The sequence below is a fragment of the Rhinatrema bivittatum genome, chromosome 3 (assembly GCF_901001135.1).
Source record: "Rhinatrema bivittatum chromosome 3, aRhiBiv1.1, whole genome shotgun sequence".
NCBI lineage: Eukaryota > Metazoa > Chordata > Amphibia > Gymnophiona > Rhinatrematidae > Rhinatrema > Rhinatrema bivittatum.
The window spans coordinates 544,351,805-544,378,046 of record NC_042617.1 but is presented as its reverse complement, the minus strand read 5'-3'; the positions used below and the strand labels follow the sequence as shown (position 1 = coordinate 544,378,046).

Genomic DNA, 26,242 nt, shown 5'->3' with positions numbered 1-26,242 from the left:
CAAGAGCATAAAGCACTGGCAAGATAGATATAAAAAGTAGGAACAAAGGTAAAGAGAGAATTTGAGAAGAAGCTTGCCAGAGAGGCAAAACTAATAACAAAACATGTTTAAGTATATTCGAAGCAAAAAGCCTGTGAGGGAGTCATTTGAGTCGCTAGATGACTGTAGGGTAAAATAATTCTCAGGGAGGACAAAGAAACAGTAGAAAAGCTGAATGAATTCTTGCCTCCATCTTTACTGAGGAGGATGCTGGGATGTATGCACATCTAAAACATTCTTTAATAGTAAGGTTAATCTAAAATGTTTTAATCTAAAACATTCTTTAATAGTAATATTATATACTGTACATAGATGTATTATATTATATACTGTACATAACTGTCTCATTATCATAATCATAACCGTTCATCTTGTTGTTGCTGTTTCTATCTTCAAGTTGCCCGTTACGATTGTTCCCTCTCATTTCCTTACTTTTCTCTAGTTAAATGCTTCCCCTCAATTTCCGTCCTTTAAGTTTCACTGTAAACCGATATGAAGTCCCCTCTAATATCGGTATAGAAGAAATGTCCAAATAAATAAATAAATAATGGTTCTGAGCAGTTAAACCAAATCTCTATAATAATGGCTGTAATAAACCAAACTGATAAACTAAAGAGTAATAAATCCACAGGACTGAATGGCATCCACCCCAGAGTTTTAGAATAACTCAAACATGAAATTACAAACATAGGCTGTGAGAGTATATGAGATAGTGCCACAGTTTTTCCAGTATATTGTAAGTTAAAATCAGCAATGACTTGTGTACCTAAGTATAATTCACATCTCATCTGTTGATGTATTTATTATCTTTAGTTTTCTCCACTATCACCTCACTACAAAATATGTCACATTCTATAATAATGGACAAAGTTAAATCAATTTTGTTTTGCATCAATTTGTAAAACTTTGCTAAAAATACACTTGATTATTCACATCACATCTATGACCTATATTCACAAGCCTCCAGTTGTAGATTTCTAGGAATTCCATGGTGAGATGCATTCATCATCAGAATGGCAGGGCTGAGTGGAACTATCTACTAATGAAGATGTTTTAATGGTTGAGGAAGAAGGTGTGATTAAAAGTGACCAGATCTGACTTTGACCAAAATTGGTACCCACACTATCCATACCAGTAATGGCTGCATGTATTTTCCTGAAGTATCAAATTATTAACTGCCTTGAGGTCCTGCTATGTGGAAGCTACTGCATATATCAAACATTATTATTATTATAACTAGCATTTCTGGAATTGGGGAGATCTAAATGTAAAGTTTTCTAGCCCTTACATGCGCACTATCTGTTATTCCTTCTATAGAGAAAATAAAATTATAAACGCAGAGAAAAAAACAAAACAAAACATGATTTTTTAATATTTGGGAGAAGGCTGTGTTTTTCTCTCATCCTCCAAATTGAAGGAGTACTAAGAACTCCGCCCCCCCCCCCCCCCCCACACACACACACACTCATGAAATAGCAAAAGGAAGTCCTGTTTCCTTCCCATTCTCCTGAATTATTGTAGCGCACAGCAGCTATTCACTTATTCGGTTCTCCAGGCCAGCTGGGTTATTGGGTGACAATCCTAGGAAAAACACTGACATTTATTCAACACTTCATCTTGTCACTTTCCTCCTAGACAACATATTCAGTCAATTCACAATATTTAGATCTCTAATTCTGAAGTCAAAGCTGTAGTGTATAATTGTAATTGACTAGAGTGACCTGTCTTCTTTCTTTATTCTGTTTTTTTTCTCTAAGCATCCCTTCACTGCTCCCCCCCACACACACATTCTCCTCCTCCCTTCCTCTCTGTCCTTCCCCTAACATCTAAGGCGGAGCTCTGACTTGCAAACTTTTTAAAAGCTCTGGAAGACACTGCTCCATGTTAGGAAAAAAAACTTTTCTGAGGCATCAGCACTTTTCTTTCATTAGGAAGAGAAGGGAAGAAAACACCAAACAGCGGACCTTTAAAGTTTATGTAGACAGGTCTGAGCTTGTTGCCTGCTTCACTGCGCACAAGCAAGGTAAGTGCAAACTGCTTTCTTTTCAGTTTACATAGAAACTGAACTTTGCAGAAGATTTCTATAACTGATATTTTATGGTCATGACTGAAGTTTCTCTGCATAGGGAGAAAGGCAGGGCTACTGCAGCTGATTTTCTGAGGTTGATAGATTTTACTTCTAAGATTTTTCATCTAACTTTATAAAGAAAGCAATAATTTTAGTGTTTTACTTTATTCTTTAGTTCTTATTTTAAATGGGAATGACTCTCAGTTGCTGGGTACATCAGAACAACTCTGCCTTATGTTGAAGGATAGTAAAAGTTGATGACAGTATTGACTATTGAATGAGTGGGTCTCAAACTTTTTCCTTTGCTTTTTCTGCAAGAGAGCTTTTTGACTTGGATACCATGGCATGTTAAATATGTACATGTTTTTTTAATTTCATTTTTTTAAATTTCTAAGCTTGTGACCTTCACATAATCATTTCACAATACCCCAGTATAGTAAATACCACTGTTAAAATAGGTGTGATACAATCCAGAACTGTTTGCTAAGGATTTGTAAGTCAGTTTGTGTATAGCTACTCTGTGTTAGCAACACAAAGAACAAATTTCAAGGCAGACTTGGAGTATAAGCAGCTACTTCATCAGATTGGCAGTGCATGGGGAAATGCATAATACCTACCTAAGACTATTATATAACAGCTCTCTTAAGACTCTAAGGAAACAGCCGCATTTATTTGGTGAATTTCACTTTGAAACCTCCAACTTCCTTGCAGAAAGTCATCTGAATCTTTTACAAAAGCCTTGCTTTGTGATTATTATTGTAATCAGAAGTGCAAATAATAAATTAGATTACTCGTTTTTACTGTTGAATGGCATGGACACAAAAACAAATTCCTTTGGTTATTAGTTGTTCACAGGTTGCTTAGAAATAATGGCAAACCAATGAATTGTATGTGATACCTTTTTTTATAGGGCTTACAATATGTTTTTGTGATTGGATCTTGCGAGCTGTGCTCCATTTCATCATGTCAGTGCAGAAAGAGTGCTGATTTTGCACTGACCTCATGAAGGCAGTATAATTCTCTGAAGGCACCACCAAATGTATTGAATACGTCCAATAGAAAAAGTTTATCAACTATGAATTGTTTGTTTACCTTTGTATGTACCTAGCTTTACTTAGTGCACTAACATGGCAACCACACTACATTATTCACAGTATATTTGACATGGCATACAGTTTATTTGACATGGCATACAGAAACAGAATTTTCTTCAGAGGGCTAGCTGAGTTAAGTCTGGTGTAGCAAAAAGACAGGAGTTGAGTGGCACCTTATAGACTATCTAATTTATTAAAGCATGAGCTTTCGAGGACAGAGTCCTTGTGCTTTATTAGCCAGAGAAGTATATATAAATATTTTAACTTAAACAGAAGTATAATACATTCATTTGATCACCTCACTGATTACTACTTCTGTGGGTTTTGCAAGTATTTCCTGGGAGAATTCTTAATATGACTGCTGCAGATTTCTCCAAATTTTAATGCAATTAAATCTCAGGGCACTTTGATGTTGCCATCTGGTCAACACACTTCAGAGGCTGGGGACTGCAGTAGTTCTGAAGTGTTTGTGAAAACATTTCCCCTCAAAAACCTTAAAAGCTAAACACTGGCGTTGATCCATGGCACCTAACAAGCATATTAACGGGAGACTAGTACACAGCCAGCTGAGTTAAGGAGATAGAAATGGATTCAAATGATTTTGTTTACAGAAAATCCAGTCCCCACACATGATAAATAGGGCCACCTGTTTCAACTCCTTTCATTCAGCCAATAAAATGTAATTCTGGACAGCTCTCCATATTGCATAAAAATTACTATCGCAATTCGGCACCTATTGGCAATCTCAGCAGAAACGTGAAAAGGAATGAATAAGCAAGCATAAAGAGTGGGTTTGCCCTCTTGCCCTTAGAAGTGATCCCTCTGAAGAAGGTCTGTGACACATTTGGCAGTGTGGGCAAGCTTTCTGTCTCTGCCCAGACTTACATTTTTCTTTGGATGATTGGAAGTCTTTAGTTTTCAGTGCTGTCAATCCTACATAACCATTAAGTTCACAGGACAAATGTAATTTAAAAAAATGATGTCACACATAAAATGTTGCTGCATTTTCCAGTGTTTGCTTTTTGTTGGAGAAATCAAAAGATCATATTATTTTATGACATAAATGATGATACTGCATTGCCCTTCCAACGTTCCCTGTAAATAACTTTACAAATGTAAAGACAATGGAAATCTGCATTGGGTTAGCTGGTATTATGCTTTTTAAAGTCTGAGTTTGTGGTACACCGTCAAAAGTAGTGATTCTCTTCCTCAGTGTTTATCGTGCACAGTTTATAAATGTAAAGAAATCTGTAGCTATGTGGTTTGATTTTAAAGAATCATTGGAACTGGCTTGAACTAAGACTGCTTTAGACTGGAAGAGAGCACATGAAATTTGTGGAGCTCTGGCTCCAGTAGGGGGAGAACAAGAAACTGTTTCTGTTGGTTCAAAGTAAAAAATAATACTTCTCTTGATTACTATACTTCTGGAATACCATCTACATGGTACTCAGCAAGGGTGTGCAAATCCTATTCTCAAGGATCACAAACAAGATATCCACAATGAACAGCCATGAGAAGTACTTGTATGCAGTTGATCCAAGAAACAAGTTAATTTGCATATTATGGTTACCCTTAAAACCAGGCTGGTTTACAACCTCAAAGGAACAAATCTTCACATTTCTGCAGATAAAATATCTTTATATATACATAGTAGATGGAATAGTCCAGTAGAGAGTATAATATTTGCATCAAGGCAGAGTATAGAAGTTCAGTGAAGCACTTTAAAAAGCAAAACATAATAAAGAGCTAAGCAAATGAATGAGCACCTGCTATGTCAGGCAAAATTTGCAGTTTAAAAAGCAAAGATACATTCATGTATATACTGTATTACTGTTTTTGTACATCATATATGTTCAGGCAAAATATTATTCAAACATTTGGATTCCCCTTTAACTCCTACTAAGTAAAACCGTAACCAATCATTTCAAAAAGTAGGTCATGGTTCTGTGCCGGTATCACAGGACCCACAAAAATATGAAATCACAATCTTTAAAAGCTTTGTTTTCACAATTTTAGCGTTGGAACTTGTATATGCTTCCAGCGTTGCTGGAAGCCTCCATGAACCAGGAAGCGCACAGGGTTTTGGAGGGTGCTGGATGAAATGGAGGGTTAGGGATTGAGTAGTGTATGTGTGGGGGGGGAGGGGGAAGTGGAGAGAGGAGTGGCCCAGAAGTTAGATGGTTTTTTTTTACAAACTGGAGATGGGGTTGGTGCAGAGGGAGAGGTGATGATCTACCGTATTCAACATCAGCTCTTGAAAAATCTTTGGGGGGCCTTGGGAGGAAAGGGAGGATTGGGTCATAAGGCCCAACATTTGGCTCACTCGGGTGGGGAGTGGGGAATCAGGTGGCAGGTCCTTTTGTTTGTTTTCTTTTTTCCTTCCTGCTTTCCTCATAACTGGATATAACCTTTGAATATAGCCATTTACGTTTAAAGGTATCTGGATACGTGTTCCCAGATAACTTTAATCCTGATCTGCACCACATCTAGAGTCAGTTGAATACCTGATCCAGCCAGTTCTGATGTTTGGCTAACTCAACTCCACCACAGAATGCCCTGGGATATCATAAATATCAACTCAGGAGCTCTCTGCTCAAAGTTATTATATTGGGCCCTATGTACTAATCATTTTTTCCATAGAAACAAAATGGGAGAATTTATTGAGATGCTGAGCATGGATTTGCTCCTGAGAATCCAATCCTAATTAGGATGCTTTACAAAAGGATGCTGACTGCTAATCTCTCAGAAGTTATAGTTATCTCAGGAAATTGTTTAAAAGGTTTCCATCCCTCCCTTAGTTGAGTTTCTCCCTAACTCATTATTCTAAATACCAATCAAATTGTTGTATGTCACCACTATTGTTATCAGAGCTAGGACTTTGGTTTAATGTGTTAAAAATAAAAGAAAAACTGAAACATCTGTTTAACTATAGAAAAATACTTTATTCCTGTGTTTGTGTACTATGATAATATGTACTGTGTGTTTTGTAATTCTGTAAGATGCATATAGGTCTATGTACTAAAGGTTTTTCCTTATTGTGTTTGATGGCTAGTGCGCTGCCCCCTTGAGTTGCCACTCTTACCTCCGCAGCCGGGCCAGCTGCTGCTCTCTCCGGTGCGGCAGGCTGCCACCGACTCTTTCCCCATGGAAGGCTGCCAGGCACCATGCAGCAGCACGCCGCCAGCTCCTGCTCCTCACTGCTCCCCTTAGGCGCGTGCGCCTGACATCAGGTCTTTTAAAGGGACTGTGGCAGGAAAGTCCCTGGGGCCCCTACTGATGACATAAGAGCAGTCCCCCCGATGCATTCTGTCTCAGCAACAGCTATGTCTTGTAGTGAGTGTTGCTTCCTGCCAATGTCTGCCCAGCCTGTTCCAGCCTTCGTTTGCCCAGCACGCTCCTTCCTAGTCTGCCTCAGCCCTATCCACCCTAGCTATCTCCAGAGACCTTCACCTAAGTCCTGCTGGCCCCAGCTCCCAAAGGCTCAACCTGAGAGGAACAAGGGCTAGTATAGGTGAAGCTCTAGACCGATCTCTGCTTTGTCTGGGTCAGCCTGCTGGGTCCACAGACACAGCATTCCCATTTTGTGCCTATGGGGAAAATGCTTAGTACATAGGCTACATAGTTGTGTATTATTAAAATACCTGTAGAAAAAGTCCATCCAATGGTGGGGAAATACTGTGAAGTGTAGGAAGTGCTTAAGGGACATGTGTGGCAGTAGAGAATGCAGGCTGAGCTCAGATATACTTTGTGGTAGTCAGGACGCGATTGGCCACCAGAGAAAGGGAGAGGGGGTAGAGCTAGTGAGCATAGCCAGAGAGAGAGGAGAACCTCAATTTCCATTTGTTGTAGTACAGAGAGGATTGGATAATACAGAGAAAGAGAGGGGTGGAGCTGGAAAGTGGGGCAAAGCTGGAAAATAGAGGGAGAGAGAGCGGCAAAGCTTAATATCCATAGAAAGGAGCAGAGCTGGAAGAGTAGGGCAGAGCTGGAGAATACAGGCAGGCAGAGGAGTGGAGCTCAATTTGTACACCAGTGATGTAGGCAAGAGGGCAATTTCATTTTGGTTTTCCATCTCATTTATTATTTTTATCGCCCGTCTCTGTACCTTTTTATGTCCATTATGTCTTTCTTGAGATGAGGTAACTGGAATTGCACACAGTACTTGAGGTGCGTTTACACCATGGATCTGTACAAAGCCATTATGATATTCTAAATGTTCCAAATAATTCCTAATATTTTATTTGCCTTTTTGACCACTGCTGTTCACGGAGCCAAAGCTTTCAAGGTATTGTCTACAGGGACTCTGAGATCTTTTTCCTGGGTGATGACTCCTAACACAGAACCCAACATCGTGTACCTGTACTTGAGATTATTTTTCCCTACATACATTACTTTGTATTTGTCCACATTAAATTTCATCTGCCATTTTGATGCCTAGTCTCCTAGTCTCTCGAAGTCTATTTGCAGTTCCACGTAATCCACTTCTGTTTTAACAATTTTGTGTCATCTGCAAATTTGATCTGTTCACTTTTTCAGATCATTTATGAATATGCTATATAGCACAGATACCAGTGCAGACCCCTCAAGCACTCCACTAATGACCTTTCTTCATATTGGAAAACTGATCATTTAGTCCTACCCTCTGTTTCCAGTCTTTTATCCAGTTACCAATCCATAATAGGACACTGCCTCCTATCCCATGGTCTCACAATTTCCTGATAAGTATCTCCTGAGGGACTTTGTCAAATGCCCTCTGAAAATCCAAATACACTATATTAGCTGGCTCACATTTATCCATATATTTCTTTATATCTTAAAAAACAAACAAACATTCAAGTAAACTGGTAAGGCAAGACTTCCCTTTGCAAAAGCCATGTTGACTCTCCCCCATTAAACCATATCTATCTATATGGTTCATAATTTTGTTTTCAAGAATAGCTTCTACCATTATGCTCAATACCAACGTCAGGATCACTGTTCTATGGTTTCCCAGATCATACCTGGAACCCTTTTTAAAAATTAGCATCACATTGGCCATCACCCTCCAGCTTTCAGATACTGTGGCTTTTTTAAAGGATTATGTTGCAAATACTCAGAAAGAGGTCTACAGTTTCATGTTTGGGTTCCTTCAGAACTCTGGGCTGCATGCCATCTGGTCCCAGTGCTTTTTTATTCTTTAGTCTGTCAATTTGATTTATTATATCATCTGGTTTCACAGTGATTTTGTTTAGTTGCTCTGAGTCATCATTATCAAAAAAGGGTCTGGTGTGGTGTAGACCCCAACATCCTTCTCAGTAAAGACAGAGGCAAAAATTCATTAAGTTTTTCTGTTGTTTCCTGGTCCTCTTTGTGCATCCCTTTTATCCCAACTGACTCCCTCACAGGCTTTTTGCTTCATATATACTTGAAAAGCATCGGGGCCGCTGAAGAAGTCATCAGCTGGACTTTAATCCTGCCAGTATCTCCCCCCCACACACCTGACATGATCACGCAATGTCCCCTGGCCAATTGGATGTCCTAGCAGCGAGTTGCATTCCGATGATGACATTGTGCTCAGTGCCCAGCCAACCAGGGGGGTGAAGCATCATTGCCGTGCCTGGATGTTGCTGGCAGACAGCCCCAACTCTCCCAGTGGCTGACATACATTTGCCACCATGTTGCCTCCCATGCACCAAATTGTCCACACCCACCAGCCTGATAAGGGCTAAGAGTAGGGAGTGCCTTGGCTGCCCATTATCTGCGGCAGCTGCGCATTTGGACTGGGGCGGCCGCTCTTTTGTTTGAAAGATGCCTCTTTTACCTCATTTTTAAACCACATCAGAACTCATTTGGTTTTCCTTCTGCCTTTTTTAGTGCATGGAATACATTTTGTCTGGGCTATAAGGATGATAATTTTAAACAGTGTTCACACCTCCTACACTTTTTTAACCTTGTGAATTCTTTTTGTATTTTTCTAAAAATTTTCCTCATTTTATCATTGGCTTTTTTTTAAATAGTTAAATGCTACTGCAGAATTTCCTTAGTATTCTTCATTCAGTGATTAAGTAAAATTTAATTACAAGGGAGGAAGAATAGCCTAGTGGTTAGAGCAGTGGGCTATGAACCTGGAGACCTGCGTTCAAGTCTCACTGTTGTTCCTTGTGACCTTGGGCAAATCACTTTACTCTCCATTACCTCAGGTATAAAACTTAGATTGTAAGCCCTCTGGGGATAGAGAAATACCTACAGTACCTGACTGTAAATTGATGTGATATCTCAGATTGAATGTTGGTATAAAATAAATACATTTTGATAATTGTTACTAAGTGGATTCACCACCTTTATCTCTTGCACCAGGTCCTGTTTTCCACTGAGGACGAGATCTAATATAGTTTCCCCTCATGTTGATTCCATGATCAACTTCTGCATGAAACAGTCATTTATGGAATCTAGGAATTTTACCTCCCTTGCATGTCCCAATGCAACAATTACCAAGTCAATTCTTGGGTTCAGCGGCACTTAACCAGATAAGTTCTGACTTCTCCGGCTAAGTGGAGATATTTCAATAATTGACCACATTCAGTGACTACTACTTAGCTAGATAACTATTTATGTGTTGTGCCCACATTAGCTGTGCATTCCTGGGCGAAAATGAGAGAGAGGTAGAGATCAATATGTCACTTTATTATTTATACTTTAAGAAAACACTTTCGGACACCAATATATACATTCTCTCATGCCATCATAATAGACACTACTGGTACTGAGACCTTCGTTGTCTTATAAGTAATCATCTGGCAAGATTTTGTACTATTTTTTCAAAAGATTTTTAGATTGCATTTAAAAACTTATCTTTGCTCAAAGAGTCCACAGCCTATCCTGACACGGTCCATATTTCGAAACAAGTGTTTCTGTATCGGGGTAGCTTCATTAAAGTGAGCTATGTCTTTCAGTTACATTCAGTGATGGCATTATCATGAAATGGCGCCAATTTTTACTACTGCATTCTCTACCTAGCTTGCTGCACTCTCTACCTAGCTTGTTTGAAGCTAGGTAGAGAGTGCATTGTAAAAATCAACTACTCCTATACCTTTCATCGATTCAAACAGCAGAAAATCTTCAGTGATGTCAACTTTGCTGTTTGTACCTCCTATTGTGTATGTAAAACCACTCCCCAAACCTACCCCACTCCCCCAAACCCCTGCTTCGAGTTAAAAGTGCCTCCTTTTACAGTTTTATAAATAGTAAAATGACATACTGGTCTCTACAGAGGATCTCTCACTCTCTCCAAACAGCACGTGCAATAAAACCCTTTTTGTTGTAAAACCTCCATGGTGGATTAATCAGCGCATGAAGCAAAAATTAGTGCAGGTGTGGTAAATTTATCATACCTTGCAGAAATTAGTTATGCAATGCATGAGGAGAGAAATTAGCCTAGTCATGCCCTTTTTTTTTAATCACGGGTGCAATTTTGCTATAAATATAGCATTTTGATAAATCTATGGGATAGCTAGATAAGTAGCAGCGATAATGGTTCTTACCTTTTCACAGCCAGTGATGTTTTCTCCGTGTCTGCCCCGGTGCCGCCCCAACTCTTCCTCTTCCGGTGTCGACGCCACCCCAACTCCACCCTGATTTAGTGATCACAAGTGAAAAGGGACTTTTCGCATTGCTTTAGAAAATGACCCCCTTGGAAGTGGAGGGGTAAAAGCACCAAAAGTGTCTAGGGAACGCTAAATCCTAAATCCATCCCTGCAGATAGGTTCATCTGGCTTATTGTAGACTTGCTTATTAGTAGGTCTAACTTATGTGGCTAACAGCCAAATAAGTCTAAATATTGCTACTTAGAAAATCCAGGCCCAAGGGTCTGTCACAGATTAGCAGAAAGCTGCTCTCTGCTGAATGAGATCTAAAAGAGCTGGAAGGCAGCAAATATTAGCCAACCTGCTGCCTTTAAATGTTTGCTGTCCTAGGTACATGTATAATGGATACCTTTTGACAAATCCAGGGCTGCCTGTATGGTCTGGATATATTCAACAAAGTAGCAGTATCGCTGAATATTGCTGCACCACTGAATATCTCAGCTAAGTTGGCCAGATGTGTTTATCTGGCTAACTTCCATAGCTGGCTATCTGTTGAATATGAATCTCTTAAATACTAGTAATAGCAATTTAAATTGTGCCCTAAAACCTGTCCTGGGGGCCCCTAGTCAATAGGATTTTCAGGATATCTGCAATAGATATGCATTGAGATAAATTTGCATATACTGCATCTCCGATGCATATGCAATGCAGATATCCTGAAGACCTGATTGGCTTGGTGTTCCTAGCACATGTTTGGGAACCACAGCCCTAAAACATACCAGTAACCAATGGAGATCTCTAAGTATTGGTATAATATGATCTCTCCATTTCTCACCGGATGAAAGATGGGCTGTTGAATATTGTATTAACTGCAATTGATAGATGCCTTCAGAAGACCTCCAACTAAAGAATTGCAGATATCTAAGTTTGAAGTAATAAGTTTGAAGAAATAAGGTATTTACTCTTTCGGATAGTAGAAAGACTAGGGGGCACTCCATGAAGTTAGCATGGGTCACATTTAAAACTAATCGGAGAAAGTTCTTTTTTACTCAACGCACAATTAAACTCTGGAATTTGTTGCCAGAGAATGTGGTTAGTGCAGTTAGTGTAGCTGTGTTTAAAAAAGGATTGGATAAGTTCTTGGAGGAGAAGTCCATTACCTGCTATTAAGTTCACTTAGAGAATAGCCACTGCCATTAGCAATGGTTACATGGAATAGACTTAGTTTTTGGGTACTTGCCAGGTTCTTATGGCCTGGATTGGCCACTGTTGGAAACAGGATGCTGGGCTTGATGGACCCTTGGTCTGACCCAGTATGGCATTTTCTTATGTTCTTACGTTCTTAACAAGAATTACTATTGCAAGTTGTGAATTGGACAAAAGAGTAGAGATGTGAATCGGAACCGGAATCTGTTCGGTTCCGGTTCCGATTCAAATCTTATAATTTTTATCATCCGGCCCGATTAATTTTTTGTTTATTGGCTGCGCCTGATCCGATAAACAAAAAACCCACCCTGACCCTTTAAAACTGACCCCTTAGCCTCCCCCACCCTCCCGACCCCTCCAAAAACGTTTTAAAATTACCTGGTGGTCCAGGAGCACTGGATGGCCGATGCCATCTTTAAAAATGGCACAATAGAGAATTTGGAAATCTCTGATTAGTTTGCCAAGTGGGGCTAAGTAGATATTGAATATAGTTGGAAATACAATAGAATCTTGTGGCACACTGCAGAGGAAGGGGTATAGGTGAAAGAACACCTGTCCAAGGGAAATGGTTTGTGGAGGAAAGATTTGAACAAGATAAGTACTGGGCCTGAGAAACCAAGGTCCATTAGGTGGATTATGAAAGGTTTATGGCCAATGTATCAAATGCTGCTGAGAGGTCCAGGAGCACTAGGAGAGCTTGTTGACCATTGTCTATGCATAATCGAAGATCATCCACAAGACAAGCTGGTGCTTTTTCACTGCTATGGTAGGGGCTGAAACTGGATTGGAAGGGGTCCAAATGGTTACTTGTAGCAAAACCACTGTTGCGATCCCCCCTGTTGCTGCGCTACAGGAGGCATCTTACCTTCCTCCAGAGGCCGCTCTGAAGCCAGGGCCTTGCCTACGCACCGTCCGGGACTTGCTCCAGGGCCGGAGAGGCCTAGCTGTTCCTGTGGCTTCGTGCCTGTGTTTGGACTTCCTGTTTCCAGCCACGCCCGTTTCTCTAGGGGCTGGCCCGCAGCTCTCTTCCCCAGTTATAGGGCCAGCAAGGGGCGGTCCTGTCTAACTCCTCCCAGGGAGTTGCCTACAACCTCCAGTATTTAAGGACTTGCTTGTTAGTTCCTGTTTGCCTTTGGATTGGGTTACACAGTTGTCTGTGGCCTCTCCCGATCCAGGTCCTCCGTGGTCTGCCGTGTCTAGATGGAACCTTGTCTCGATGTCTGTTTCTGACCGTGCCTAGATGTCTGTTCCTGTTCCTGCCAGCCGTAAGGGCTTCGGATGTCAGTATCCCAGCATCGGAGTTCCTGTTCGCCTGGAGTTTCCCTGCACCCTCCTTTCCTCAGCGTGGTCCGCGACCAGCCTTCCTGGGCTGTGTAGGGCGCGTCTGGGACGGGGTGGTCCGTGACCAGTCTAGCTGTGCTGGCTGAGTAGGGCGCCCTGTTGGACAGTGCCATGTTTCCGTCCTGCCTTGTCTACAATGTCTTGCTTCAGCCCTTGCCCTGATGTCTTCGTGTCTCTGCCTTGACCTACGTCCTCGTCTGGTTCCTGAGCCTTCTGTCCTGTTGGGCCCTGGAGTGGCCAACAGGAAGGATTCGTCCCACGGGCTCTTGAGCTTCTGTTCCTGCCAGCCGAGGGGCTTTGGATGTCAGTATCCCAGCATCGGAGTTCCTGCTCGCCTGGATCTTTCCTATGTCTCGCTTCAGCCCTTGCCCTGATGTCTCCAACGTCTTGCTTCAGCCTGTCTTGGATGTCTGCTTCAGCCCCGTCTCACGTACTCAGTGTAAGGACTCTGTCTGCCCTCGCCTCTGTCTGGCCTGCTGCCCATTGCCGTTCCCAGCGGCAGGTCCGAAAGGGCCGGGAACAGTCGGAGGACCATTCATTAGTCAACTTCCCCGTGTTGGCTACCATGGGCATGCAGGTCCAGCTGAGGGTCGGACTCCCTGCTTCTATTCCTGCCTGCCTGGCTCACCATGCCTGCTCTGCTCACCTCCCACGGTGTGGCTTGGGGCTCCTCCTTGAGTCCTGCCGTGGCCCAAGGGCTCACCACCCGCTTACGACGACCGCGCCCGCGCGCGCTCGTAACAACCACTTTTTCAATAACTTTGCTGAGGAAAGGAAGGTTTGAGACTGGGTAGTAATGCTTAGAGTGTTTTGGTCCAGGTTAGGTTTCTTCAGTGAGGGTCTTACTGCAGCATTTTTTATTGACTCATGTCAGTGGTTTTCTGATAAAGAGGAGTTAATCTGGAGGAAACTAAGAAGTCCAGATGTGGTCCGTTTAATGAGCTATGAGGAGCAAAAGTAATCCAAACATGTTGTAGATTTGAGGTCTGTGAGGAAGAAGCCAACTGGTCGGTGTCATTTTTAGCTGATAGATCAATGAATGTGAATATTGGTAATAATGTAACAGTGTCGCCAACTCATGTGTCATGTCCTCCTTGAATCTATTCTGTCCTTAGCATTATGTAATATTTATTTAAACACTTTGGTGAGGCCTACTTCATAGCTTAATTTCAAGCTTTTATCATTGATGATTACCTAGTTTGCCTAATGGAAGCACTGGCCTCACCTAACATATACTGCATTGTATTTTGCACTAGTCCTAACATGCCTACTACATTCTTCCCTTCCCTTCCCTCCTATTTATTGTGATTGGATAGTTTATTTCTGAGATAGCCTGTAACAGGTGTTCTCACAGGACAGCAGGATGTTAGTCCTCACATATGGGTGACATCACAGGATGGAGCCCAATCAAGGAACACTTTTGTCAAAGTTTCTAGAAATTTGACTGGCACCTACTGGGCATGCACAACAATGCCCTGACCCTGCATCCAGCAGAGGTCCCCATTCAGTCTCGTCTTATAGTAAAATGTTTGTGTGAAAAATAAAATAAGAAAACGTAAACAAACCCAACTTTGCAGGGTGGCGGGTGGGTTTCGTGAGGACTAACATCCTGCTGTCCTGTGAGAACACCTGTTACAGGCAAGCAACTCTGCTTTCTCACAGGAGAAGCAGGATGGTAGTCTTCACATATGGATGAGTACTGAGCTGAGGATGCCCGAGCAAAGCACCAAATGCACCCAGAGACATGCAACAGGCACAACAACAGGGGTGGAAATTTGGATAGGCGGGCATCCTGAACCCTGAATGGGTCGGTGGAAAGATGGGAAGTTAAACTGAAAAAATTTGTCTAGAACAGACTGGCCAAAGATGGAATGCTGTGTGCCAGCCTTATCTAAGCAATAATGAGCTGTGAAGGTATGGAGAGAACTCCAGGTAGCAGCCTTACAAATATCAGCAAGCGGCACCGAACGGAGGTGCGCTATTGATGTCGCCATGGCCCTGACAGAGTGTGCTTTTACACGATCTTGCAGCGGAATGCCTGTTTGCTGGTAGCAAAAAGAAATGCAGTCTGCCAACCAGGAGGAAAGGGTCTGCTTTCCCACAGGATTTCCCAATTTGATGGTATCGAAAGAAACAAACAATTGAGTGGATTTCTTGTGGGCCGACGTGTGGTCCAGATAGAAGGCTAGAGCACATTTGCAGTCCAAGGAATGCAGAGCCTGTTCTCCTGGGTTTGAATGGGGCCTGGGAAAAAAGGTAGGTAGGACAATAGTTTGGTTAATATGAAATTCCGACACTACCTTCGGTAAAAATTTAGGGTGAGTGCGGAGCACTACCATCATGCAGAAGTTTAGTGTAAGGTGGGTAGGTAACTAAAGCCTGCAATTCACTAACTTTGCGAGCGGATGTGATAGCGAGAAGGAAAACTACTTTCCATGTGAGGTAACGGAGATTACAGGAGCAGAGAGGCTCAAACGGATGTTTCATGAACCTCCCCCAAACCACGTTAAGGTCCCAAGCAGGGGCCGGAGGGCACAGTGGAGGATTTAAATGGAGCAAACCTCTCATAAAGCATGTTACTAAGGGTTGTGTCGAAATAGGAACATCCCCCACGCCTTTATGAAACGTGGCCACTGCGCTGACATGCACACTGATAGAGGAAGTTTTCAGGCCTGCCTCCGACAGGTGCCAGAGATAGTCCAGAAACTTTGCCATGGAACAAGTGAAGAGGTCTAAGGACATAGAAGTGCACCATACTGTAAACCTCTTCCATTTGGAATGATAAGACCTTCTTGTGGCAGGCTTTCGTGAAGCTACCAGGACTCGGGACACCAACTGTGCCAACATCCAGGCAGTCAGAGATAGGGCCTGGAGGTTGGGGTGGCGCAGGCATCCATTGTTCTGAGTTATCAGAAGCGGATACTTCCCCAGAGGAATGTGGCAGCGTACTGATAAGTCCTGGAGGATTGGAAACCACACCTGGTGTAGCCAGTGAGGGGCTATCAGAATCATTACGCCCTTGTCCTTCCGTAACTTCTTGAGAGTCTTCGATATGAGTGGAAGTGGAGGGTATGCATAGAGGAGACCACTGGCCCACGAGAGGGCGAACGTCTCTTGGGTGCGAGTGGTGGCTGCGAGTGAGGGAGCAGAAGTTTTCTACTTTGCGATTGTGGACTGACGCAAAGAGGTCTATATGAGGGTAACCCCAATGTTGGAATATTGTGTCCGCTACCGTAGGGTTGAGAGACCACTCGTGCAGGAAGAAAAGTGTGGTTCAACTTTTCCGCCAACACATTGACCACACCCGGCAAGTAGGAGGCTGTGAGGTACATCGAGTGGGAAAGGGCCCATGCCCATATCTGTCTAGCTTCCTGACACAGGAGGTAGGAGCCCGTTCCCCCTTGTTTGTTGATGTACCACATCGCCACCTGATTGTTGGTCTGAATCAGGATGGCCTTGTTTAAAAAACCCCAAGGGCATATCTGATCACCCGAAGCTCCAGGAAATTTACCTGGTGTTTGGCTTCCTCTGGAGACCAGGTTCCCTGAGTCTGCAGGTCGCTGACATGAGCACCCCACTCTAGATTGGAGGCATCTGTTGTCAAGGTAATTTGAGGCTCTATAGCCTGAAATGGAAGGCCTTGAGTTAGATTGGAGTGTTGCATCCACCAGGTCAACGATAGTCGTAGCTGTGTGGTAACGTGAACAATGCTGGACATTGGCTGACAAGCCTGAACCCACTGGGATTTTAGGGTCTACTGCATTACTCTCATGGATAGGCGGGCCATTGGAGTGACATGCACGGAGGATGCCATGTGACCTAGCAGTATGAGGAAGTGATGAGCAGTTGAGGATACTCAAATCTGTAAAGGATACGCTAAAGAGGACAGGGTGAAAGCCCGATCCTGAGGGAGGAAGGCTTTCGCCTGTATAGTGTCTAGGTCGGCCTCAATAAAAGATAGGGTTTGGGATGGAACTATCTTGGATTTGGGATAGTTGATTAGAAACCCTAGGGAGATCAGGGTATGAAGAGTGAGACGCAAGGACGCCAATGCGGCTTGCTGAGTCGGGGCCCTTATCAACCAATCATCGAGATAAGGGTAGACATGGACACCCTGACTTCTGAGGAAGGCTGTGACCACGAGGCACTTGGTGAATTCTCGTGGAGTAGACGCTAGGCCGAATGGTAGTACACAGTACTGGAAGTGACGAGGGCCGACTAGGAATTGCAGGAATTTGCGATGAGATGGAATAATTGAGATGTGTGTGTATGTGTCCTGGAGATCTAGAGAGTATAGCCAATCTCCTTTTCGAAGAAGAGGAAGTAGAGACCCCAAGGTTACCATCTTGAACTTCTCTCTTTGCAGATACTTGTTTAGGGCACAAAGGGCCAGAATTGGACAAATGCCACCTGACTTTTTTGGGATGAGGAAATACCGGGAGTAGAACCCCTGCCCCTGTTGGGACAGGGGCACTGGTTCTATTGCCCGGGACTGGAGGAGGGTTGATACCTCCTGTTCCAGAAGAAGAGAGTGGTCGGATGATCCCCACGTCAGCTGAGGTGGGGAGTCCGCCGGTACAGTCAGGAAGTTGAGGTGGTAACCCTGAGTGACTAGTGCAAATACCCACTGATCGGTGGTGACTGTGTGCCAAGTGTTGGTGAAGTGGCACAATTGACCGCCGACCGGTACTGATGAAAGAGGAGGTTGGCCTATGCTCTCCAGGAAGGAGTCAAAACCCTGACTCTGGTCCTGGCTGAGGAGCAGGTTGGGTCTTCTGAGGTCGGGACTGCCTAGACTGACCTTTTTGATAATGTTTGGAAGGGCGACTTCGGGAGGCCGGAGGATAATACCTTCTTGGTTTGTAGGCCTGTCGCTTAACATCTCGTCTGACTGTCCTCTTGGAGGTGGACGAGAACTCAGCAGGCACTGAAGAAAGTTGACGCAGCGTTTCATGGTGGTCCTTGAGCTGCGCCACAGTGTCCTGAATTTTGTCTCTGAAGAGATTATCCCCAGCACATGGCAGGTCAGCCAACCTGTCCTGTACCTCTGGTCTGAGGTCATAGGATTTCAACCAAGCCCACCTTCTTGCACTAATCTCAGCTCCGGACACCCTAGAGGCAATGTCAACTATGTCATATGCAGTGCAGACCTCATGCTTAACAGCATCCAGGCCTTTCTGCGCTAGAGCATTAAGCTCATCCTGGAACTGGTCAGGTAAAGATTCAGAGAAATCCTGTTTCTTCTTATAAAGGTTTCTGTTATACTGGGTCATGTACAACTGGTAGGAAGCAATGCGAGATATTTATTTATTTATTTATTTATTTATTTATTTATTGGTTTTTATATACCGCCGTTTATCGAGATATCACGTCGGTGTACAGAGAACATAATAACATACGCCTAAGCGTTATACATAAAACAAGATAGTAAGGTTTAACTATAAGCCTAAAAATTATACATTACATGAGTTAACAATGGTAAAACTATTATAAAGAAAATCTCAAAGTTGGGGGGCAAACGTTGGTTAAGCTAGTTAAGTATGCGTAGCAAAGTATAATTAATAGGATAAACAACTTAGGATATTAATTAAGAGTAGCTTAAATATTTACATTGGAGAAAATTCTTTAGTAAGACGGGGAAAGATAGGGAGTGGAGAGGTAGGGGGAAAGGGTAGAAAACTGGGATAGAAGGGCTGAATCAGGCTTTTCATGTAGGGGGGGGCGATATATGAAAAACAGGAGCGTATCCAACTGGGGAAGGTGGCAGGGAAATATAGGGACAGGTGGTACCTATAAGATATAAACATTGAGCCATGAAAAACCCGTCTGCCAAAAGCCGGAGGGTCCACCAGTGAAAGTGAAATCTCGGCTCCCTGCACCGATGAAGGTGGGGAACGCCTCAGTGACCCGGCCGTAGAGAAGGATGGGGCCTTCTCCGGATGGGATTTCTTTGTCGGTGGTTCTGTCTATGCCGATGCCAAGGGCTTGCCTGGTTTGGCAGACTGAGCCTTCCTATGCCGATGTCGATGCTTTTCACGATTTTCTCCTCAGTCCTTCTCCTGAGGCGAGGAGGAAGAGGTTGACACCTTAGGAGTAGTCGAAGCCGGACAAACAGCACCGGTGTCTCATTGCTGGCAAGAGGTCGATGGCTCAGACGAAGTTGATGGCTCAGACGAAGTGGAAGCGGTCAATGGAGTCAGGAGTTTTGAACGAAAAAGAAACTCCATCTTCTCTAAGCAGGCTTTACGACCCTTCGGCGTCATTTGGGCACATTTGGTGCAAGTTAGGGTATCATGGTCGGTGCCCAAGCACAATACACAAACTCTATGCGGGTCTGTGATGGACATTGTCTGAGGACAATCAGGGCACCGATGAAAACCCGACGCCATGGCCTCGACAAAAATTTAGCCGCGGTGCGGTCGATGGCCAGTAAGCTCCGAAGGGGAAACTCGATGGGAATCAACCACAAACAAGGGTAAAACCTTACCTTTTGACTGCGGAGTACAGATATCGATAGGGGGACCCCTATGGGGTATAATATTTTGAAAATTTTTTAAAGAAGTTCCATGAGGAAAATTCCTGTCAGGAATCTCAAGAGAGCTCTTTAACCCGCGTGGCTACTGCTACGCGGAAAAAAAGAGACAGAACGGGGACCCCTGCTGGATGCAGGGTCAGTGCATTGCTGGGCATGCCCAGTAGGTGCCAGTCAAAGTTCTAGAAACTTTGACAAAAGTGTTCCATGATTGGGCTCCATCCTGTGATGTCACCCAGATGTGACGCTGATTTTTTAGCACCCTCTGCTTCATAACCTCTGTTTATATATATATTTTCCTTGTATATAATCCTTGGCATTTTAGCCTGGTGTTTCAACCTTGTATAAAACCCTGTTTGTTATACAATCACTGTATAAATTCCTCTGTATTATGAAACCTATATACTATGAAACCACCAGACCCTTTGACCCAAAAAAAAAAAACAAAACAAAACCCAAATAAATAAATTGTAACTGTGCTTTCTGCTTCTGTGTTAAGTAACCCAAGTTCTTTGTAAATCGATGTGATATTTATTTATTTATTTATTTATTTAGTTACGGTTTTTTTATACCGGCATTCATGATAGCATTCACATCATGTCAGTTTACATGAAAACAGGGGTGTGATGAATACAACCAAGAACATAAATAAACGTGATGAAGAGATGCAGTTACAATTAACAAGGGCTAATGAACTGGGGTGGAGGAAATAAAAGAGAGATAGATGAGATTAATTATATACAAGAGTACAGTATATATACAGTATATATACATGATATGTTATATGAACGTCAGTATAGAAAAGCTCTAAATATTTAAAATAAATAAATAAATAAATGTGAGGACTAACATCCTGTAGGGATGTGCAGAGGGACGCCATACATTGCATTCGGGATTCGTATTCATCGGGGGGCAGATACGTTGCATTTGGCAAGGGGGGTCCCCGATACATTCATGCATTAATTCTTATTTGTTTCCTGGATAAAATTGAATTAACTACAACTCCCCACCCTCCTGACCCCCCCAAGACTGACCAAAACTCCTTGGTGATCCAGCGGGGGTCCGGGAGCCATCTCCTGCACTCACACCCTCGGCTGCCGGTATTCAAAATGACACCGATAGCCTTTGACCTTACTATGTCACAGGGGCTACCGGTGCCATTGGTCGGCCCCTATGACATAGTGAGGGCAAAGGCTATCGGCGCCATTTTGAATACCGGCAGCCGAGGGCGTGAGTGCAGGAGATGGCTCCTGGACCCCCCGCTGGACCACCAGGGAGTTTTGGTAAGTCTTGGGGGGGGGGGGGGTCAGGAGGGTGGGGGTTTTGTTTAAATTCGCTCCTTTAAATGGCCGAATAATTCAGCAAAGATTCATTGTATTTGTGGGGAATCGCGATACGTTTCACTTCCCTTCGAATACAACGAATATGACCCTATATTTTGCGGATTACCAATACGTAGGAAATGAATGCACAACCCTACCATCCTGCTTGTCCTATGAGAAACCTTTTACCTTGCCTAATCTCCATTATTTCTGATCTGACATTTTATTATTATTATACTCTATGCCTATTGAGATATGCTAGATTCTATTTTAGTGATATACTCTTCACTATTATAAACCTCTCCTCATGTTGTGAGATGTTCTGAACTCATCTGCTGGAAGAGTGTGAGATAAATAAACAATGATGATGATGATATACAGTTCCTCCAATCTCTTTCTCTGAAAGACATTTAAGTAGTGTCTCATGATCTATAGTGTCAAAGCTGCAGTAGAGTCAAACAACACCAGCAGTGACTTGCTACACTTGTCCAGCTTCCTTAAATCATCTTGTTAAATCTAGCAATACTGATTCAGTGCTGACATTTTCTAAAGCCTGACTAAAAACTTGATTTGTCTTAGAATGTATTTATGTCTTGATGACATCATTCATTTCAAAGGGCCATTATGAATACAATTGATATTAATTGCAATTATATATTTTTTTTCAGGTAGCCTTCAGTGAAGATGGGTGACTGGAGTGCCTTAGGAAGGCTTCTTGACAAGGTCCAAGCCTATTCTACTGCTGGAGGAAAGGTGTGGCTCTCTGTCCTTTTCATCTTTCGGATTCTACTGCTGGGAACAGCTGTGGAGTCTGCTTGGGGAGATGAACAGTCAGCCTTCCGTTGTAACACTCAGCAACCTGGTTGTGAAAATGTCTGTTATGACAAGTCCTTCCCAATCTCTCATGTACGTTTCTGGGTTCTGCAGATCATATTTGTCTCTACACCAACCCTGGTATACCTGGCTCACATATTCTATTTAATGCGCAAGGAGGAGAAACTAAACAAGAGAGAAGAAGAGCTTAAATTAGTACAAAATGATGGTGCTAATGTTGACATGCACCTTAAACAAATTGAAATTAAGAAGTTCAAATATGGCCTTGAAGAGCATGGCAAAGTAAAAATGCGTGGGGGGCTGCTACGCACCTATATTGTTACTATTTTCTTTAAGTCAGTATTTGAAGTTGCCTTCTTGCTTATACAGTGGTACATCTACGGGTTTAGCCTGAATGCCATTTACACGTGTAAAAGAGATCCTTGCCCTCATCAAGTGGATTGTTTCCTCTCTCGGCCTACTGAGAAAACCATCTTTATTTGGTTTATGTTAGTAGTGTCTCTAGTATCTCTCGCCCTAAACATTATAGAGCTTTTTTATGTCTGCTTCAAAAGTGTGAAAGATCGTATAAAAGGCAAAAATGATCCCTATTCTACCACAAATGGGGCCATAAGTCCTACTAAAGATTGTGGCTCCCCAAAGTACACATACTTCAATGGTTGTTCTTCTCCAACTGCCCCTTTATCACCAATGTCTCCTCCAGGGTACAAACTTGTTACTGGAGATAGAAATAACTCTTCCTGTCGTAATTACAATAAGCAAGCCAGTGAGCAAAACTGGGCAAATTATAGTGCTGAACAGAACAGGATGGGACAAGCTGGCAGCACCATCTCCAACTCTCATGCTCAGCCTTTTGACTTCCCTGATGATCAGCAGAACACTAAAAAACTGGCATCTGGACATGAGCTGCAGCCTCTTACCATTGTGGACCAACGGCCACCTAGCAGAGCCAGCAGCCGTGCCAGCAGCAGGCTTCGACCCGATGATCTAGAGATCTAGTCCTCATCTGCTAATTCAACCATGAAAACCAATGTAGCAGATGAGGCATCTTTGCCTGCTATTTTTTTTTCCTGTGGAGGTGGTGGTACATAACAGTCTCAGCCAGGAGATAAAAATGTTACATCTTTGTTTTTCAGGTGGTACGCATTGATATTTAAAGTAGCTGATTAAAGAAATAATAAAATAACTCAAATTGATAATTAATCATTACATAATTTTTAATTAAATCTGTACATATGAGAATCTGTGTGTTATATGTTTATTTCTGTGAATTTTGCAATATACCAAGAAAGTAAATTGTTTTTATGAGGACTGAATGCAGAAGCTAAGGGTACCAAACTAGTACCATGTTTTCAAGGCCAACAAAGAATAAATATAATGTGCCTTCCTCTCATTTGGGACACCGGTAGAGTATAAACTAAATGGAATAAGCACAATGAGAAAAAACACGATGCAGAGTTTACTGTTTCAACTGTATTCTGAATCAAGAAGTGGAAATATCACCCATTTTGCTTAGTTTTTATCTAAGGGCCAGAAGTACTAAAGGATTTTTCCTAGTTTGTGTATGTGGAAAATGCTTAGCACATCTGGTTCTAAATCAATCAATATTAAGAAAGAAATATACTATAACAGGCCATAATAACCAAGATTATCTCTCTCAAAAGGAATGCTATGTACAATAGAAGCTACTATTTTAGTAGGGTTACTACCTGACCCAGGTCAAGTTTGACAGAAGTTTTTTTCATTCTGCGTCATTTCTGATTTTAAAAATAGAGCTGTATTAGCCTGCCAAGTTTGACCCTGCCTCAAGATCAAGTACTATATTTCATTGATTACTGAGTAATCTTACCAGCACTTGACCAATACTCATTTAAATTATATTTTACAAGTAAATGTTTTGTATTCTTCTGACGAGTTAGGACATCATCATCATCCAAGAACAAGCATGTATAATTTTGGTTAGTGTTCCTAATGGATGGGCTTATTTGCAAATGTCATAAAGTATCATGCATGCCAAAATTTGAAAGCTTTTAATGTCATGAGTATATACAGTGATGTACATCCATAACGTATATGAAAATGCAAATCTTTGTTCTACAAAATGAGTGTAGAAATATTCATTCTGAACTATCATATTTTCATAATAGCCATAAATCTTGTATAGCTGGTGACAGTTTTTTGCTTTGTTCATGTTACAAGTATGCATCAGTTTGTTTCCTTTTTGGAAGAACTAAGGCTTCATGAGGACATCTGAAGGGACCTGTGTGATGTTGAACAGCATCATTTGTATGCTGGTTTAATAAAACCTATCACAGCCTGCAAAGAACTCAGTTTTCTCCAGGCCCAATATGGCTACTAGTGTTAAACTTGAGACTTTTCATTGATGGAGACTGGAATGCTTGCTTGATTCCTTTTAGTTGAAATATGAGCTCTAGTTTGAAATGAGCACTGATGTTTGATGCCCTCTGCTTTGAAAACTGCCATCATCAAGATGCTTTTCCCTTGTAAACAGCGAAAGACCTGGGAATTCTCTTGGTAAACAGTGTCAAGAACATTCCATTGTTAAAATTTGCACTTTGACGGTAAATGTCTTGGTCAACAGTTATGTGAAAGAATCACCTGTAATTTTTTAATAACCTAATCATTTCAAATGGGGCCCACCAAAAATACTTCTGCTGTATTGTTCAACTTTTTATCCAGGTAGATGTTGCTGTATGTTTAATAATAATCTATATATCCATAAACAGAGTCAAGTACTGAATCCCTGCTAACATATTCATAGTGGGGGTAATTTTCAAAAGGATATATATTGTAGCAATTTTCAAAAGCCCATTTATGTGCATAAAGTGCACTTACGTGTGTAAAACCCAGTTTTAAGTGCATAAATCTTTAGAATATTACCCCCAGTGTGACCATGTCCATTGACAGGTTTTAAAATACCACGTACTCAATTACTATTTAAAGACAGGCAAACGAGGTTCACAGCAACTCGATGCACATGATATATCCACACAATTATTTTAACTAAACTGTCTTGGCAATGCACAGTCCAGAAGACACACGGAGTACTTTTATTTGAAATCTATCATGGGTTTTGTGAAAGTGTGGGCCAATACGCTGTTTACATTCTTTCATTCCTGCTGGGCAAGTAAAGCACACATTAGAATTTGTTTTTATTCTATAACATGTTTTCCATGTATTCTATTATGGAAACTTTTGTTCTGTTCAGATTATGATTAGATGTTTGTTTGTTTTTCCTCTTTTCACCCTTTAGCAATAATGCTATTGCTGGCTTGAACCATTTTCCTTTTTTTCAAAAAGATGTAATCAATGATGCTTGAATGATAGAGATTGTAGTACTGTAAACAGGCTTACTTCAGTCATTAATGTGAGAAACTTACGAGATCTGATTTGAGTTGGAATATTAATAACATATAACATATATGGATTTTGTAGCAATTGACCTGGTCTTTTTTGGAGTTATAAATGTGTAAATAAACTCAACTGCAATATGATGATCAGATCAGATTTTTTTGCAGTGAAGCCTATTTTTTTTTTTTATGACATCAGCTGTTTTGACATTTGCACTTAGCTTTTGTTTGGAATGCCAGGTGAAGCTGAAAGGATTTTTTTTAAATACTACACATGCAACTAATTTATTTGAAATACATTATCTGCTAAACAAATCAATCAGTTTTCTACATTGTATTGTCTTTGCTCTGCTCCAGATGGATCAGTAGGGAAATACAGTACTTTGTTTCACTTTGCAGCAACATAGATAAATGGTTTTGTACAGTACATTGTAATAACTGGTTAACCTTCTATCACATTCAGCTTCAATGCATGTAAGCAACCATTGTCCATCAGGCCATGGTATCTGCAGAGCATACTTAGGCAATAAAGTGTTACTTTAGGATAAATCTAGAGTTTTGTCATTTTTTCACTTGCAAATGCCTCCGATGATCTGTTTTGCATTAGGCTTGAGTGCTGACACACACCAGCTCCAGTTCACACACAGGGCATCTGATTTATAAATACTTTTGCCTTACTGTGTTCCTAAGGGGAGAAGTTTTCATAAATCAGATCTTCTGTCTTATATGGATGCACACACCATGGTACAGTAGCTGGATATATCTAAACTGCATTGTGATATTGACTAACATTTATACAGTTTCCTTCCCATTATGCCAGAATGAAGCTTCAGACAAAAGTAAGACTAAAACAGGTTGCAAAAATTCTATAAT

General features: G+C 41.8%; 1 protein-coding gene across 1 annotated transcript; it reads left to right on the top strand.

The window, feature by feature from the left end:
* The first annotated feature begins 1,909 nt into the window (after nt 1–1,909).
* GJA1 (gap junction protein alpha 1) lies at nt 1,910–25,918 on the top strand. Its single transcript, XM_029596411.1, has 2 exons — nt 1,910–2,062; nt 21,833–25,918. Exon 2 carries the CDS (start codon nt 21,849–21,851, stop codon nt 22,995–22,997), a length of 1,149 nt encoding a protein of 382 aa, XP_029452271.1. The 5' UTR covers nt 1,910–2,062; nt 21,833–21,848; the 3' UTR covers nt 22,998–25,918.
* Nucleotides 25,919–26,242: the final 324 nt, after the last annotated feature.

Coding starts and splice junctions, on each gene's coding strand:
- GJA1 (XM_029596411.1), top strand. CDS start 21,849: ATGGGTGACTGGAGTGCCTTAGGAAGGCTTCTTGACAAGGTCCAAGCC.